This window comes from Pediculus humanus, genomic scaffold (assembly GCF_000006295.1).
Source record: "Pediculus humanus corporis 1103172108289 genomic scaffold, whole genome shotgun sequence".
Taxonomy (NCBI): Eukaryota; Metazoa; Arthropoda; class Insecta; order Psocodea; family Pediculidae; genus Pediculus; species Pediculus humanus.
Window position 1 is genome coordinate 681133 of NW_002987858.1, and position 18167 is coordinate 699299.

General features: G+C 33.5%; 1 protein-coding gene across 1 annotated transcript in view; it reads left to right on the top strand.

Annotated features, from left to right (window-relative positions):
• Nucleotides 1-6984: 6984 nt before the first annotated feature.
• The window catches only part of Phum_PHUM536440 (uncharacterized protein), a gene marked incomplete at both ends in the record, with an annotated part of 31132 nt that continues 19949 nt past the window's right edge, over nucleotides 6985-18167 (top strand). The window contains 4 exons of the mRNA XM_002431524.1: nucleotides 6985-6990; nucleotides 7081-7383; nucleotides 7629-7821; nucleotides 10694-10817. Of these exons, the coding sequence (XP_002431569.1) occupies nucleotides 6985-6990; nucleotides 7081-7383; nucleotides 7629-7821; nucleotides 10694-10817 (626 nt within the window). The remainder of the gene's footprint in view (nucleotides 6991-7080; nucleotides 7384-7628; nucleotides 7822-10693; nucleotides 10818-18167) is intronic.

The following is an 18167-nucleotide window of genomic DNA, read 5'->3' on the forward strand; positions in this document are numbered from 1 at the left end:
TTTTTTCAGTTTTGGTTTTGACCTTTTTTCCGTTCTCGCTTTTCTCTCTCTCTCTCTCTCTTTTTATTTCACCCCTTCGTTTTTCTCCTTTTGGTTTGTATTATACATTCGGGAAAGTTAATTCGAATTAATTTTTTTTTGTGGGTGCCGAGCGCCCCTGCTCCCGCCGTCGGCCGCCGGTTTCGAAATAAACGCAAAACAGAATGAAAAGTTCATTTAAAAAATTATATATACATATTTAATTTCGTCGGCCATTTTATAAATTTTTATTTTTATTGCTTTGCAAAAAAAAAAAAAAGGAAAGGAAAAAAAGGATTTAGGGATGAGAGAGAAAAAAGGATGGAATGTTAAAAGTAAAATAAAAATAATGACGCGTGCTAAAGTGAAATTAAGTTTTTTCAAATAGGAATAATGGTAATAATAATAATAAAAACGGCGATGATTTAAAAAAAAGGAAAGGAAAGGAAAGGTTTAAAAAGGTTCAAAAAGGTTCGACCTTAATATTAATCATACAGATTTTTTTTCTTTTTCCCTTCTGGAAAACTTTTTTGTACTGAAATGGTAAGATGATTTTTCGCCAAGTCGAAATTTTTTTCTTTGGGTGATTTTTTGTCTCTCTCTTTTTCTTTTTCTTTCTCTCTCTTTCTCTAAGCCGAATTTACTAATTAGTAGTACTCGGTACTCTCGTTCGAAGGCAATTTTCTAATCCAAACGTGAGCGGTGAGGGGGGGGGGTTATGAGTCGCAACAAAAAGGCGGTAACGTCATTTAATCGAAAACAACAACAGCAATAAAAATGAGTTACAATTATTATTATTACTATTATTATTATTATTATTATTATTATTATTATTAGTATAATTTTTGCATATCCCGAATCGGGGTTTAATACACACGCACACCCAAACACACGAACGAGCACGCAAAAAGAAATTTTTTATTTTTATTTTTAACGCCTCGTTTTTTCTGTAACAAAAAATTTTCGTAAAGGCTGTGTTGTGGTTGGTGAGTGCGTGGGAAACGCGAAAAAAATTTTATCGTTTGTTTCTTATACAAATTTTGATTACCGACATGAGAAAATATAAAAAAAATGAATAAAGAGAGAGAGAGAGAGAGAAGAAAAATAGGTATGGTGGTTAAAAGAAAAAAAAAATCACGACAGTTAAACAAGAGGAGAAAAACGTCAAAAGGACAACAATTTTTTTTTTTTATTTGAAACAATGACGTCAGAACAAAACATTTCGGTTATTGTCGTCGTCGTCGTCGTCGTCGTCGTACCGATTATCAGTTTTATTATGAGTAATAAAAAATTTTCTTTCTTTCCCGGCCGCCCCCCCCGCTTCCCCGCCCTCTTTTCCTCCAAATCTTTTTTCTGTTTTTTTTTTTTTTTAATATCCCGTTTTAAAATTTTAGAATTTTTCAACTCGTAGTAATAAAGTTGAGATTTTGACAATAATTAAATGTGAAAAATGCGTACGAATTAAAAAAAAAAAAAAGAAAAAAAGGGGGAAAAAGAAAGAAATGAAAAGGGAAAAAAGGAAGGGAAGAAAAGGGAAAAGAAATTTATCGGGAATGAAAACGAGGAATGAAAAAAAAAAAGTGGTGCGAAATTTTTTTTTCTTTTCGCTACAATTTTTCGGCGTTTTATCAATGTCTAAAAAGAGAACCGGTACGTTGAATACAATTACCCGTTAGATTTTTTAAAATATTTTTTGTCTATTTACACGACGTCCAAAAAAAAAAAAAAAAATGAAAAGTACAAAATGGCGGGGAGAGAAAGAGAGAGAGAGAGGGGACACGCAACGACAAAAAAAAACGCGAACGGCTATTTTTAACTTTTTTTTTTACGTTAAAATTTTAATATTATTATTATTATTATTATTATTATTATTATTATTATTATTATTATTAGTTTTTCTTAAAGGGTGATAAGGAACGTTGTTATCATTCGACTGCGTAATAATGACGTCGCACGCGGAAGTGACGTTGGTAGGTGAAAAGGGGCTTCGTTTCCACCCTGATTTTATTGTTTTTTTGTCCTCTTCTTCGACGGTTTACGTCTTCCCCTCCCCTCCCTCCTGATGTCCCGCTGGAAAAAATTCCAGCGTTGAATGGATATTTAAAAAGGACACGAGATAAAACGGAAGTTGTTACAAAATGAATGAGAATTAAACGAAGAAGAAAAAGGAAAAAAAAAAAGGAAAAATCGATACTTCATTAAAGCTAATAAAGAATGGTCGCATGTTGTTTCCGTTTGTTTGTTTGTTTGTTACCGTCGCGCTGGCGTTGTCGTTGTTGTTGTTGTTGCTTTTTCCTCTTCTTCCTCTTCTTTTTTCTCTCTTTTGAGAGAAATTTAAAATTCTTTGTTTTGTCTTCGTCGTCGTCGTCATCGTCGTATCTAAATTACAAATGAGGAAGAAGAAATTAAATGAAAGGATTCGTAAGATTTTTCTTTTTAATACGGAAAGAACATTAATTCTATTATATGGCTTAGTTAAGCTTATGAAAGAAGAGAGAAAACAGGTTAAAATAAATAAATGAATGCGGAAAGAGAGAGAGAGAGAGAGAGAAAGGAAGGAAGGAAGAACGTGGGAGAAGAAGATGAAAAAGAATAAGACAAATGAAAAAAAGTTTTAAAAGTGATAAGGTTGATAAGAATCGGGGAGGAAGGGAGAGGGAGAAGGGAATAAAAGGAAAAACAAGAGAAAGGAAAATAGATGAAGGGTGGGGAAAAAACGACACATTATTATTATTATTATTATTATCATTTACCCTCGCGCGCGTAAACTTTGGTAATTACTTTAAAGTGCGTGTACTTTGTGTGCGTAAGTGTGAAGGAAATGCCCGTCGGAAAATTTTCCTTTTTTTTTCTTTTTTTTAATTCTTCGGGCAAGTTTTGCGTTCGGTCGTAGAGGCTGAGGACTGGGGGCGGGGACGGGGGGGTAAAAGTTTTCATTATTTATCGAATTCGGTAAAAGGAAAAAGGGATGAAGAAAATTAATTAATGGACTTTGCATATAAATTTAATTAAAAATTTGAAAAATTATTTATTTATTTATTTAACGTTTCTCTCTCTCTCTCTTCAGTTTGTTCTCCAGACGATTTGTTTAAATAAATGGTATAAGTATTATTATTATTATTTTTTCGAAACGGTATTTTGCAAAAGATAATATTAATTGTTTTTTATCGTCATCGTCATTGTTTAAAATAATATTAATAATAATAATAATAATAATAATGATAAAGAACCGTAGGAAGGTGAGCGCGGGGATTTTCAAAAACCATTTTCGTCGTCTGAATATGAAAGGGTTACGAATGAAATCATTATTATTATTATTTCCTTTTGTCATTTTATAAACTCTCGAGAAAGTGGTGATGATAATGATGATGATGATGATGCTCCTGCTCCTGCTCTGCTCCTCGTTTTCCTCGTTACGTATTTCATTTTAAAGAAAATTTTTATATTTTGTTATTTTCTTCCAGGAAAACTTAAACTGTAAATTTTCTTTTTTTTTTTTTCGTCTTCTTCTGCTTTTGGAAGGGAATTTTGAAAATGGTTTAGGTTTTAGTTAAACGGTTGTTGGAAAATTTTTTTTTTTTTTAATTTTTCCCCAAATTTGTCGGGTTTGGAAATGTTTAATTGAAGAAAACGGAAATTTTGAGTTCTCTCTCTCTATCTATCTCTCTCTATTTTTGTCGTTTTTCGAATAATTTTAATCAGAAATTATCATTATTATTATTATTATTATTGTTTTTTTTTACGTGCAGGAATTATGGCGACGCGATCACGCTTTTTTTTTTTTTTTTTTTTTTTAAATTAAATCGAATTTTTTAATTTTTTTAGAAATTTCTTTTCTCTCTCTCTCTCTCTCTCTCTCTTTCTATCCTATTAAAACTTTTTGCGCAAATTTTCCAATGGATTCCATTTCATTCCATTCCATCCAGTCAGTTCCTTCGAATTCTTTAGAAAATTGTTTTTAATTTAAGGGAAGAATTAAAGGTTGCACAAAAAATAATTTGACTTGTAATTACACGAAAATATTTCAATTTACGTTTTTTAAAAAAAAAGCAGGAGAAAGAGGAATAGAATCTGAAAAGAGAAAGAGAGGGAGAGAGGGGAAGAGAGAACGAGAGCGAAAGTGAGAAAGAAAAAGAAAGAGAAAGAAGTAAAAGTCGACTGGAAAATTTTCGTTTTTATTTTTTTTCCTCGCGCGCGCTTTTTCCGTACATTTAAAAATTTTTATTCGTCTTTACAGGCAGGAACTTGAAAAAAAAAAAAATTAAAATTTTTAATTCAAATTTAAATTTTTTATTTTAATTTTTTTTAAAAACGGAAACGGAAATGGAAAACTGAAGAAAATCATTAAAGAAAAAAAAAATGGAGAAGAAAATTAAAAGACGACGACGACGTTTTTCGTCTCACCCGAAATATTTAAATCGTTCGATGATGACGTCATATCGTTTCCCCCCACATTTGTGCCACGTTTCTTTCGTGTAAATAGATGAAATTAAAAAAATAAATAAAATAACGGAACCGTCCCCTCTCCCGGAAAATTTATCGAGAGAATTTTTTCGGTTAACGTTTTTTTTTAATGCGAAAGGATTTTTCTGTTTGTGCTTTGTTACTTCCTTCTTTTCTCTCTCTCTCTCTCTCTCTCTCTCTCTTTCTCTTTCTCTCTTTTTTTAACAAACGGTTGCAGTTTTGTTTGTATAAATATTTAAGCGGTAATTATTCATTGTTTTTGTTTGTTTTATTTTGTCTTTTCCTTCCAGAATAAAACCCAAAAAAAAAAAAAAAAAGGCGTTGATAATTTTGTTTTTTTATTACGGTATTTAACACTGACATTGTTTGTTCACGTTTCGGTTGTTTGTTTTCCCGTTTGTTGATTTGAACCACCGCCGGTTCGGTTGTTTGTTTGTTTGTTTTTCTTCTTTTGGTTATTTTGCAATTTTTTTTCTTTTGATAATGATAAAATTCTTTGAATTTTTTTTTCGTACGAATAAATTCGAAGTTGAAACGAGAGTAAAAGGAAAAAGAGAAAAGTAATAATAATAATAATAATACTACCGGAAGTTGAAAAATAAATCGGTAGACAAGAAGTAAACATCATGATCTTGCGTACCTGAGAAAATTTTAGGAGAAAAAAATTCCGAATACGTTCTGGAATAAAATCGAACTCGAATCAAAAAGAAAAAAAAAGAAATGCGATGGAAAAAGAAGTAAAAAAAAAAAAATGGAGAGAAAAAGAGAGAGAGAAAGAGAGAAAGAAAAAAGAAAAGTGGAAAGTGAGAAGTGTTTTCAAAAACCTGATTTCCCCTGTGAAAAAGCTTTCACCGAACGGCATTTTTTTTAGATTTGTTCGGTCGGTTCACTATTTTCCTTGCGTTCGTTTTGCATTTCAATTTTTACTCTCTCTCTCTTTCTCACTCTTTCTCTCTTTCTGTCTTTGTCTTATTTGTTATGACTTTTTCAACAAAAAAAACTGACGTTTGAAATATATATTTATTATAAATTTTGTGTTTGTGTGTTTGTGTACAACGTTTGTTGCGAATCGGTTGTCGATTGTATTAAAAAAAAAAAAAAAAAAGTAACATAAAAAACCGTGCAATCTTTTATGGGTCGTTTAAGGGAAACAAGTAAAAAATTTATTGACGGCATTAAAAATTATACGACTTGTATCGTGACGTCCCCCCCGTGACATTACCCCCTTCCCTCCCCCTGCGTGTAATCGCCTTAAGCGTCCTTCCGTGAAAACCTTAAAAAAATTCGGGAGCCGGTCATTTCCGTTAATTTTCGATCGCGACGATTCCGATAAACGGTCGTGTCGAATTTTTAAAAAACGTTTTTATCGATCTGCGAAAAACTGTGATGATGACGCAATCACCGGAACGAGATTCGATATATCGAAATATCGAAAAAAGAAAATTTTTTATATTTTTTTAAAGATTCAAAAGTGAAAATTTTAAATTTCGATAGAATTTGAGTCGGTTTGAAAGGGAGGAAAACGTATATATTTTCCGTCTTCCCCCTCCCCTAATCGTGAATGGAATGATTGAATGAATGAATGAATGAATGAATAATTGAATGACTCATCGTAAAAAAAATGCCGATTACGTCACGAGAATGACGAAATTTTTGATTGCGGCAAGAAGGGGGAAAAAAACCGAAACGAGTTTATCATTTTTAAAATCATTTTCTCTCTCTCTTTCTCTCACTTCTAAAATATGTTTGTTATTCGTTGGTTTGGTCGTTGGCTTGTTTGTTTGTTTGTTTGTTGTTGTTTTCCTTTAATTAAAAATTTAAACTTTATCCAACGAAAACAATATGAAAATATTAAAGGAAAAAAAAAATGTTTTGGTTTATTAATTTTTTTTTTTTTTGGTGAAAATAATGAATAAAGTTTTGGAAAATTGTTTTTTTTCCGGGGGAGAGGGGAGGGGAAGGGAAGGGAAGGATTTTCTTATGGAGTAAAAAAAAAAAAATCGAGAGAGAAAATCTTGAAAAGAATTATTTTTTCCTTTTTTCCTATTTTTTTTGTTCCATTGCGAATTAAAATATTTAAAACTTTTTTTTTTTTATTTTCCTTTTATTCGTTCCATTTTCCTTTTTTTTTAATTTTATTTTATTTTCCTTTTTCGTTGTAAACATTTTTTTTTAAGAGTTGAATTTATTTTTTTTTTTTAAAAAAAAGAGGGGGCGGAGGGAGGCAAAAAGAAATTGACGTCTTTACTTCCCATCTCCCCTCGGGAGATTCATCGGAATGAATAATGATAATAAAAATAATAAGAAAAACTGAGAAAACCGTTAAAAAAATTTTTTTGCTTTTCCAATTTCCATCTATTCATTCATTCATTCAGTCATTCATTCCTTCAATCAATCATTCGTTCATTTTCTTCCGCTTGTTTTTTTTCTCTCTTTTTTTCTTGTTCCTTCCCACTTTTTTTTCCTTTTTTCTCTCGATCCTTCGTTTCGTATTTATATATAATGTTTGTCCGTTTGTTTTTGTTTGTTTGTTTGTTTGTACGTTTATTTGTTTGTTTACTAACGTCTTTTTTTTTTCTTTTTCTTTCCACGTTTCAGAACGGAGAAAAAGGTTATTTAGACGGTCTCGCGTCGAGATACGCGGATTTATTCAACACTCATTACGGCGACGTTTTGGAACATTTGGAAGAACTCAGAAAGAAAGAATGGAACGAACTCTCTCCGAGAATATACGTTTTACAACCTGGAACGACGGGAGGAGGAGTAGGAGTAGGAGGAGGAGGATCTCCTGGAACTCCTCCCGGTACATACAGTCCGACAAGACAAGTGATGACCGCAGTTTCGTTACACGGTTTGACGACATCGTTGAGTCAACCCATATACGTTCCTGGAAAATATTCGGTGAGTTAATGAGAGAGAGAGAGAGAAAGATAGAGAAAAATCTGGAGAAAATAGAGAGAGAAAAAAAAATTTGTTTCGATGAGGAGTTTTTAACGAGATTTTCTCTCTCTCTTTCTCCATAATTCTTTTTTGAACTGCGTTAATTTTCCGTTACTTTTCTTTTTCCCCCTCTTCTTTTTCTTCTTTCTTTTTCAATTGCTTGTTATTATTTAAAATCGACTGACTTTTTCTTTTTTTTTTTCCAGCCGTCCTCGTGTTTAAGTGATAAGGAAGAAGATGAAATTTACGGGTTCGCAGGGTATGGAGTCTACGGTAAGCAAATGCTTCAAAGGCAACAGCAAAGAAAATTATTCGCTCAAAATCAAACGGGGCACGCTCAAGGTTATCAAACGTGTCTTAGTCCCAGATCGGCTTATTTTTACGAATTTCCTCCGACGGGTGAGTTTGAATTTTATTTTTATAAAATGAATTCCCCCTCTCCCTTCCTCTTTGTTCCGGAAAAGGAAAAAAAACCGGAAACCGGAAGAAAGGGTTGTTTCTCTCTCTCTCTCGCTTCCGCTTATTTTACCAAAAAATTAAATAAAACTCGAAATTCTTATCGAAGTCGATTAAACGATTCGAGTTCGATTAAATTTATTCTTAGTTAGTCGGTGAGTGTTTTTAGGAAAAACCCGAGCGGAAACGTAAATAAGACGATGACGATGACGATAATTGACAATCGACGATCCGGAAGTGGGATTATTATCATAGATCGTGACGATCGAGAGTATACTCGCGATTATCGGATTCAATAATAATCGATTGAATTTCATCGGATAAAAAGTAAAAATTTTTTTTTCGGTTCGAATGAAAACTTTCGAAAACGTTAATAATAATAATAATAATAATGCCCTCGATAAACGAATTCGAGAAAATTTAAAATGATAATGATAAAGAAAATTTACCGCGGAGAAATTTCGACGAATAGAAAAATAGAAAACGAGAAAGGATTACGCGATGAGAGTGAGAGAGAGAGAGAGATTTTGTAAAAAACTTAATATTCGTTTGTTTTCACTTCCGGAAACTAATTTAAGAATTTCAATTGCAGGGGGGATCGTTGTCGAGAGTATGATGCGTGCGTGTGGGGGAAGGGAAAAACAGGAAACGGAAATAGAAAATTTAAACAATGATAAAGAGGAAAAGAGATGAAGTTAAAAAAAAAAAAAAACCGACGGAAATAGACCGACTGACAGACGGACGGACTGGCGGCGGATGAAATTACAATAATCGATTATTAAGTTAAAACAAAACAAAAAAATGGGGGGTGGGAGAGTGTGGGGGGAAGGAATGCTGGAAAATCTTCGATAGTCGTTCGTTTCAATTTTTTTTTTTTTTTTTTTTTTTTTTTTACTACAATGGCGATGGTCCATCCAAACCACTTCCTCACTCTCTCTCTTTCGCTCTTTTTTTTTTTTTTTCATTATTTGAGGAGGGTGGGGAGGGGATAGTTTCAAACTGGAAAACTAAGGGGGTCGTAATGTTGTTGTTGTTGTTGCTATTCATTTTCCTTTTTTTTCGAAAAGTCGAGAGAATCGGTTTTATTATTTGGGGTCGTGTAAAAACCCCTGGAGAGCCCTCGAGCTCTCTTCTTCGCTTTGTCTCATATTATTCGATTTGAATATCCGATCGTTTTTTTTTTCCTTTTGATCTTTTTTTGTTTTTTGTGGGGGGGGGGAGGGAGCCAGAGGGAAACGGTCGGTCCGATCGATGAAAGGTAATTTGCAAAACGTATTAATTTGCTTTGAATGTTTTGGATAGGCAGACAGAGAGAGACAAATAATAGGAGGAATGTAAAGAGGGGAGGTGTGTAGGAGTGTCGGTTTTCCCCTTTTTTCTCCCCCTTTCATTCTCCTCCCTCCCCACTTTTTTTTGAAATTTTCTTTTCTTTTCTTTTCTGTTTGTTTTTAACGTAAAAAAAACTTAACATGCAGGTCGCAATGATGGTTTATCTTTGCTGTCGGGTCAATAGAAAATTTTTTTATTTAATTTTTTTTTTTGTTTAAACACGTGATGATCGGTGTAAACACACGCGCGCATATTTACGTAAATAAACGTTAGGAGAAACGTCGTCTCTCTCTCTCTTTTTTTTTCTCCAGGATTATCGTTCCAGATATTTTATTTTTCATTTTTTTTCTTAAAAATGTAATTCGATAAAAAACCAGAAAAATTTGAGTAAAACTTATTGCTATGCTATTGTCTTCTTCACCTTTCGACGACGTTTCCAGAATCTTTGAGTGTGCGTGTGTGTGCGTACAAACGCACACGCACACGCACGCACGTACGCATTAAAGTAAGAAAAAAAAATCACGTGAAAATTTACGATTTAACGAGAAGGAAAAGAAAAAAAAAAAGAAAATAAGAAAAGAGTGATTTACGTTTCGTTGTTGTTGTTGTTGTATTTCCAAGACTTTGATTTATGCTTTGGTTGACTTTTTTTTCCGTCTTCTGCCACGTTTGGTTTTTGGCTTTAATAATAATTAGGAACGGAAGACGAAAGAGGAATGGGCGGAGGAAGAGTGAGGGGGGAGGAAAAAGTGTTTCAGTTATTTTTGCGTGATGAAAATGTTTTGAAGGAAAAAGGTTGAGAAAGTTTTTTTTTTTTTCTTTTTCTTCTTCCCTCCTCTCCCATCTCCCTTCTCTCCTCTTCCCCTTCGTCTTTTTCTTCCCTTTGAAATTTTTTTTTTTTTGTTTCTTTTTCGTCTTTCTTAAATTTCACTTAAGCTTTATTTTCCTTTTTAATTTTCTCTCAATTTTTTTTCTCTCTCCCTCTCTTTCTCTTTCTCTCTCTTCGTTTTTCTTCATTTTACTCTTCTTCTTCTTCTTATTCTCTGTCGTCTGTCTCTCATTCCATTCCTTTTTTCCCTTTTTTTTTTTCATTTTATTTAGTCTTTGTCTTTTCATTCTTAAGGAGATTAACTTTCACATTTTTCTTTTTCATCGTTTTCATTATTTTCCACCACCTTTTTTTCCGTATCTATCTATCTTTTCTCTCTTTCTTTCTTTCTTTCTTTCTTTCGTTTCTTCCTTTCTTTTTCCTTTTTCACGTGAAAAAGTAATATATATATATATATGTGAAAATTTTGTTTTTAGGGCTTTTAAAAGATTTGAGATTGTTCTCATATATCAAATTATTTATTTTATTTTTCTCTGTTTTTCTCTCTCTCTTTCTTTCTTTCTTTGTATTTTATTTTATATTGTTTCGCTTCATTTCATTTTTCTTTTCTCTTTATTTTATTGTTTTTTATTTTTATTTTTCATTTTCTTTTTCCAGATCAAGCCAACACTCAAAATTCTAAAAAGAGAACAACGTTTTCGAAATTTCTAAGGGGATTAAAAACCGTGCACCGTAAGGAAAAACACGGGTCGAGTTCTTCACGTCACGGGAGAGATTCCAGGTTGCAGGGAACCGCCATCAATCAGAGGGTGAGTTTTTTTAAATTTATCATCATCATTATTATTATTATTATTATTATTGTTTGGAGAATTGAAATTTTTTTTTTTTTTTTTTTGCTCTTAATGGATTTGAATGAGTCGTGGGGAGGAGCGAGGGTAGGCGAGGCGGGGCGTGGCGGGCTGGGGGTTGACTGGGAGCAGTTGGTCTGTTTTTTTCTCCCCCCCTCCCTATTCCTTTTCTCCCTTTCTCGTAAATGACTCGTTGCTTTTACTTAGCCTCCTAGCTTTCCATCGTTCTTTCTCTCTCTCTCTCTCTCTCTCTCTCTCACTCACTCAGTCACTTAAAAGACTAAGTAAATTTTCGAGTAAGAAATAAAAAAAAAAAAAAAAAAAAATTTTTTTTTCTAACTTTTTTGTTTCTTTTGTTTTTTTTTTTTTATTGTTTTTCTTCTGCTTTTTATTTTCGTACCTTCTCTCTCTCTCTCTCTCTCTCTCACTCTTTCATTTCCTTCGTCTTAGTATTATTCTTCATTCATCCCTTCGATTCGTTTGAGGTTGATTCAAAATCTTTTTTTTTTTTTTCCCAATTCATTCTCTTTTTTTTTATTTTCTTTTATTTCTCTTTCTCTCTCTCTCTCTCTCCTTTCTTTTGTGAAAACCAAAATTGATTGATCATTCATTCAAGTGGATTTGAATTTATGCAAATTGAAAGTTACTTAGTTAAAAAAAGAAAGAAAGAAAGAAAAAAAAGGAGAAAAAAAGAAAAAAAAAAATTTTTTTTTAATACGACGTGAAAGTCTCTTAACGAATTTCGAATTCGTAAATGAAATTTTCCGCCGTGAAAAAAAAAAGAAAAAAAAGTGTTTTTTAATTTTGTATTATAAAAATGTAAGAGAGAGAGACAGAGAGAGAATAAGCAGAAGAAGGAGGAGAAGGAAGAGGAGGAAGAGGAAAAGACTATTTGTTAAAAAAGCCGCGTTTGGTGGCCATCGTACGCGTTACGCGTTTTTCTTTCTTCTCTCCGGAAAATATATAAAACGAGCGGAAGTGAACGCGCGCGCACGTGTTACGCACAAACCGGAAATAATATTGTGACGTAATCGCATGTGAAAATAAAAACAACAAAAATTATCATCATCATCAAAATGATTTTTTTTTTCCGAACGCGAGGAGAAGGGGGAAAAAAAGAAGAAGGAAAAGCGGGGGTGTCAACAACAGCAGTAACAGCAGTAACAGCAGCAAGAGGAGTAGCAGCAGCCTGTTTGAATTTTTAAATTTTCACACGGAAAAAGAAAATTTAAATCATTTTAATTTTTTTTGTTTTTTTTTTTTTATTCCCGCCTTTTTTGAAATTCAAAATCTCTGCTCCTGCTGCTGCTGTTGCTGATTTTGTTGTTATTGTTTTTTTTAAAATTTGAAATCGAAACGTCCATCAGAGACCTCTTTTATCCGTTTTCCTAATTAATTAGTTTCTTTTTTTTATTTAATAATTCATTTGTTTTTTTTTTAACTTGATTTTTTCTCATTTCATAATTTATTTCCGTCGATTGCAACAAATAATAATAATAATGATAATAATAATGATGATGATGATGATGACGATGACGATGATGATAAAAATTTTTTTTTTTTTTTTTTTTTTTGCTTTCTAATTAAAAACTTTTTGATGGAAATTTTCCCCGACGTCAGTTTCGAGTCGTAAATTTTAACGGTGTAATAAATTACTGTAGGAAAAGCAAATAAATGGAAGACTTGTTTTGCCTGGATAAGAAACAAAAACAGAACAAGAATGAAAAAGTCAAATAAAAAGGGTTGAGGGAGAGAGAGAGAGGGAGGGAGGAAGAGTGAAAGGGAGGGAAGAGAGAAAGAATCGATTTATTGTCGGATCGTATGAGTTTTTTTTTTTGGAGAAGGCGGAGGTGGGGTAGCGGTGATGGTGGTGGTGATGGTGATGGTGTCGGGAAAACGGAAGCGAAAACATTCCGCTTTTTTGAAAATGAAATTTGTGTTGTAAAGATTTGCGAACGCGAACATCCAGGTGTTTGTTTGTTTGTCTGCTTGTTTCGGGGGGAATTGAAGGAAAGTGATGAAGGCGGCACGACTGATAAAAAGCAGAAGAGACGTGGTCGGTCGTCGATAAAACATCACGGTTATTGCCACGTCACGAATTCGCGCGCGCAAAAAAGAGGAAAATTTTAAATTGTCATTTAAGGTTTTTTTAATTCTCCGATAACGTCAGATAATGACTAGAGTAATGAAAATGAAAAATGAAAATGAAAAGGAGGAAAATGGGGGGAAAAGGGGGGGGAACGAAACGAAACGAAACGAAAGGAAAATTATTATTTTTAGAAAAGAAGAAAATAAAATAAAAAAAAAATGAGAAAAGTTAAATTCGGCTTCATTTGTTTCCAAAAAAAAAAAAAGAGAAAAATTTTTTTTCCCAGAAAAAGAAAAATTAATTTTATATTTTAATTAATAAAATTATTAAGTAAAAACGACAAAAGAATAAAGAGAAGAGGAGGGAAGGGGGAAAAGAATAAATAATAGAGTAAGGGAAAGCGAAAGAGTGAGAGAGAGAGAGAGAGAGACGTAATACGGAAACGTGTAAACGGGGGGGGGGAGTGGGGAAAAAAGAAAAGAAAAAGATGAAATAATTTTAAAATTGTCTCTCATAGCTATTTATCAACCGTGTATACTTATTTAAATATAATTCAGAAAGTAATACGACAATCGAAACGAAGTTTGAAAATGGGAGGATCGGGAGGGGAAGGGAAAAAACAAAAAATGAGAGAGGAATGAGTGAGGGGGAAGAAAGGAAAATAAATGTGGATGACGAAAGAATAGGAAAAGGGAAAAGAAAATGAAAAGGAGAAAGAAAACGAATTGTAGAAATAAAAGTGAAACGGGAAGAAGAAGAAGAAGAAAAAGAAAAGAAAAAGAAGGGAAAAAGGAGAAAAAAGAGAAAAAAAGAAACAGAAGGAAATGAAGAAGGAGAGGAAGAAGAAGAAGAAGGAAAAAAATAAAAAAGAAAAGGAAAATCTAAAGGAAAAGACGAAGAAGAAGAAGAAAAAGGTGCAAAGGATGAAACCTATAAAAAACTTTTTCCTCTCCCCTCTTCTCTTTATCCGACTTCCGCTTTTCCGCTTTTTGAAAATTTATAATTTCGCGGACACGAGGATAAAGAAAAAAGAAAAATATCGTCGAACGTTTTTTATTTCCGATTTCCGGTAATTTTTGGACAAATCAAGAGGAAAGAAAGAAGTGGAAAGACACAAAACGTGGCGCAAAAAAGGATAAATTAAATATAGAGCGTCAGAATTTTTTCGTGACGTAGAAGGCACACACAGAAGGCAAACAGGAAAACGAAAACGGAAACGAATAAAGTTTTTTTCTTTTAAGTAAAACGCCGTCGTCGTACTTTTATTTATTTCTTTTCGAACATTTAAAAAAAAAAAAAAAAAAAAGTACCACGATTCGAAACGATGACGTCCGTAAGTTTTTTATTTCTTTTCGAAAATTAAAAAAAGGCGGGAAAGAAAATGTAAAGACGGAAGAGGAAGTAAAAAATCACATGAAAGTTTTTTTAAAAAAAAATTTTTTTGATTTTGATTTTGCTGCGGTTGGTTTTGCTATGTTGTTGTTTGCAAAATTTTGTATCCTTAGCAAAAAAGAAACTCTCTTGAAAATTTTTTTCCGTCCCTCTTCCTCCTCCTCTTTCCCCTCCCCTTCTCCCCACTTTTTTCCCCCCTCATTTTTATTTATTTGTTCGGGATGGGATAAGTTTTTAAAGTTTTTCAAGCGAACGTTTATCGAACACTTGTGAAGTGATATACTAACACTTGAAAAGTTCAATCAGATTCGTTTTCGAAAGAGAGAGGAAGAGAGATAGTTAGAAAAATCGTAAATCTGGGAAGAGAAAAAGAGAGAGAGAGAGAAAAACTAATAATAATAATAATATTTTATTATTTTTTTGCTTGAGTTTGCTATTCTGTTTTTCTCTTCGATTAAAAAAACAAATTTTTTTTTTTTTTTTCAATTTTCAAATTTATTTACTCTGTGGTTGTTTGATACTTTTTCCGGTTTGAATTTTTCTCCTAGAGAAAATGAATGGTAAATTATTATTTAGAGGAAGTGATAAGGAGGAGGGGAGGAAAAAAAACTTCAACCTGGAAAATTCGTTTCGAAAGTGACGTTTCATCATGACGATTCGAAACCTCGTTTCCGGTAAACTTTTTCGGGTTTATATTTGACGTAAGAGATAAAATCGAGAGAGAAAAAAACGTTCGGGAAAAAAGGGGGCAGAAGGGGGAGGGGGAAAATATCCGAATAATCGTCCGTCGGGAGATTTCGGGTTCCGGGAGAGAGAGAAAAGAAAAGAGTCGGTTTAATTTTTCGGTGGAAAATTTTTTTTTCCCTTTCCTTTTTCTTTCTATTTGACCGCCGTTGATTGACTTGGATTGAAGAGGGAGGTGGCATCGGCGGTGACGGTTGGGGAGGCGGCGTCGGCGAAAGTCGGCAGTTGGGGAGGCGTCGATTTCTTTGCGATTCGGACGGAAAAATTTTTCTTTTTTTTATAAAACACGAAGAACGAAGAACGCGAAATTTTTTTTTATTAGGATTTTTATTGTTTTTTTTTTTTTTTTTTTTCCTAAATCGAAAAACCGGAAATGAGAAAAAAAAAGTTTTTTTTGGAAAATTTTTCGATAGAATCGAGAAACGATTCGTGAAAATTGGAGGGGGGTGGGTTGGGGAAGGGGATCCAAAAAAAAAAAATTTATTTTTTACAAACGCGCGCGCGCGATTGCTGTTGTTCTCTCTGTTTTTCATTCTTTCCTTTTCTCTCTCTCTCTCTCTCTGTCTTTCTCTTTCTCTTTCCGACCTTTTTCCCTTTATCGTTAAAAAAAAAAAAAAGAAAAAAAAGGAAATCGAAAATTTTTAAATTAATGTCGGCAATTAATAATCCTTAATTTGTTGTTGTTGACTCCGTTTCGTGCTTTTGTGTTGTTTCCCTTTTTCCTCCGTTAACACCTTTTCTTTCTTTTTTTAATTAATTAATTTACACCTTTTGTTTTTCCATCCATCCTCCCTACCGCCCCTCTTTGCACCCCCTCTGGCGATAGATAGGGAAAATTTTGGAGAGGGAGAGAGGGGGTAGGCATCCGCTCGGAAAACATGTTGTGTGTTATCTTTTTTTTTTGAAAAATTATTCCAGTTTTTTTTTTTTTTTTCATTTTAAATGATTTATAAGTATTCATTTCGGCCGCGGGCGTTTTCCCTTCCCCTTCCTTCACCTCCCCGTTTTCCTCCTATTTTTCTCACCTTCTTTACCCTCCCCCCCACTCTTCCACCGCATGCGTGTGCGTATGTTGGGGCCTTATCAAATTTGTTTTTTTGCTTTTGTAATTGATATTTTGAAATTTTCGATTTCGCGTGTTTGTTTACTGTTCGAGATGAAAGTTCCTCTCTCTCTCTCTCTCTCTCACTCTCTCACTCTTTTTCTCTCTCTCTCTCTGTCTTTCTCTTTCTCATATACGGTTTTGCAGTCTCTGTTTATATCTTTGCTCCTTTTTTTTCTTTCTGTTTATTTTTCGCATTTTTTTTTCTCATTTTCTGTTTCTCTCTCTCTCTCTCTCTCTCTCTCTCTCTCTCTCTTTCTCTCTCTATCTCTGTATCTCTCTCTTATCGGTGTAATCTCCATCGAAACGAAACTAAAATGTGATAAATTATCAATTCCGATATTTTTTTTTTTTTCGGTTAAAACTGGAAAAATTTTGTTCTCGGTTATGATTTAAATCAAAATTACGGTTTTTTTTTTGTCCGGATAAGAAAGCGAGAGAAGGTGAAGAGGAAGGGGGCGGGCCGTGTGCGTGGGTGGGAAAAAATATCGCGTGACAATTTTCCAATTAAAATTATATAAATTTTTTAAAAGTGGATTTTTTTTTTTTTTAATACTTTTCCCTCAACCTTCCCAAAATTTTATACAGGAATAAAAAAAAAAAAAAAAAAATTTATGAAAACTTTGAATTTCGTCAGCTGACATTTTTCTCCCCTTTCTCTTCTCCCCACCCCTTTTTCCTCCCTCCTTTTCCCCCGGCCGAAATGATATTCACGTAAGCTCATGTGAGAGAGCCTCTTGTTTTCGTTATTGCCACGTTATTTTTAATCCGTACGCCTTTTTTTTTTTTTTTTCTTTTTTTTACTCTATTATTTCCCTCTCTCTTTCTCTATTTCTCTCTCTCTTTTACCGAAGTTTTAAAATAGGGGTTTTTTTTTTCCTACCCGGTGATTTCGGTTCGACTTCCGTTTCGACTTATCTTCCCGGTCGGAGAAAGTGGAGGATGCTTGTGATTAAAACCTGATGGGATTTTCATTCTCGTTAAAATCGAATGGTGGGATAAACCGGAAGTGACGGAGACGACGATCGTCGAATGAATTTTTTTTTTTTTTAAACCGAGAGGAAGTCGTCGTCAGTCGCCGGAAGTTCGTTTTTTTTTGTTTTTAATATTTTTCGAACAAGAAACCGAAGAGGGGAGGTAATGTCGGATGAAGGTAATGTCCGGAAAATTCAAAATTTTTTTTTTTTTTGGGGGGGAGGACGGTAGGGATTTTAACGTGGGTAAAGGTTGTACTCGATCAAACGTTTGAATTCTGCTCCCTCCTTCCCTTTTTTTGCTGTTCTCGCTGTTGTTACTCCTGCTGTTGCTGTCGTCGTATTTTTTTTTTCCAAAAGTGATAATAATAAAATCAAGTTTTTCACTTTTTGGAATTCGTTTTTAAGAGTGAAGAGAAAATTTAGAAGATTTTAACGAGAGAAATAAAATTGAGTGAGAGAGATAGATAGAAAGAGAGGGAAATGAGGGTGGTAATAAGGAAGGAAGGATGGGAGGAGTGGGGAAGGGGGTGAGAAAGAGAGGAAGAAAGTGATAAAACTACAATCGCTAAATAAGTTACGTTCAAAGAAAATAGGGTAGGTTTTGTGAAAATGTGTAATTAAGCTTTGACACAAATGGAAAAATATAACGAAGGGAGGAAGGAAAGGAGAAGAAGTAAGGGGAGGGAGGAGGCGCAGGAAGTGGAAAGGCGTGAGATGGGGAAGAGGAAGGGGAAAAAAGGAGGAAAGAGTTGTTTGAAATGATAAAACGTAAGAGAAGTTAAGAAAACGGCGAAGGGAGGAAGGGGTAGGAAACGGGAGAAACGGTGGGAAAAAAGAAAGAGAGAAAGAGAGAAAAAAAACTTTTCCTTTTTTCCTTTTTTTTTCCTTTTGCAAACGTAGGCAGGAGCGTAGGCATGCATGCTCGGGTAAAAAGTGTTAACCGCATTACTTTTAATTCGAATACTTTGGTTATTTATTT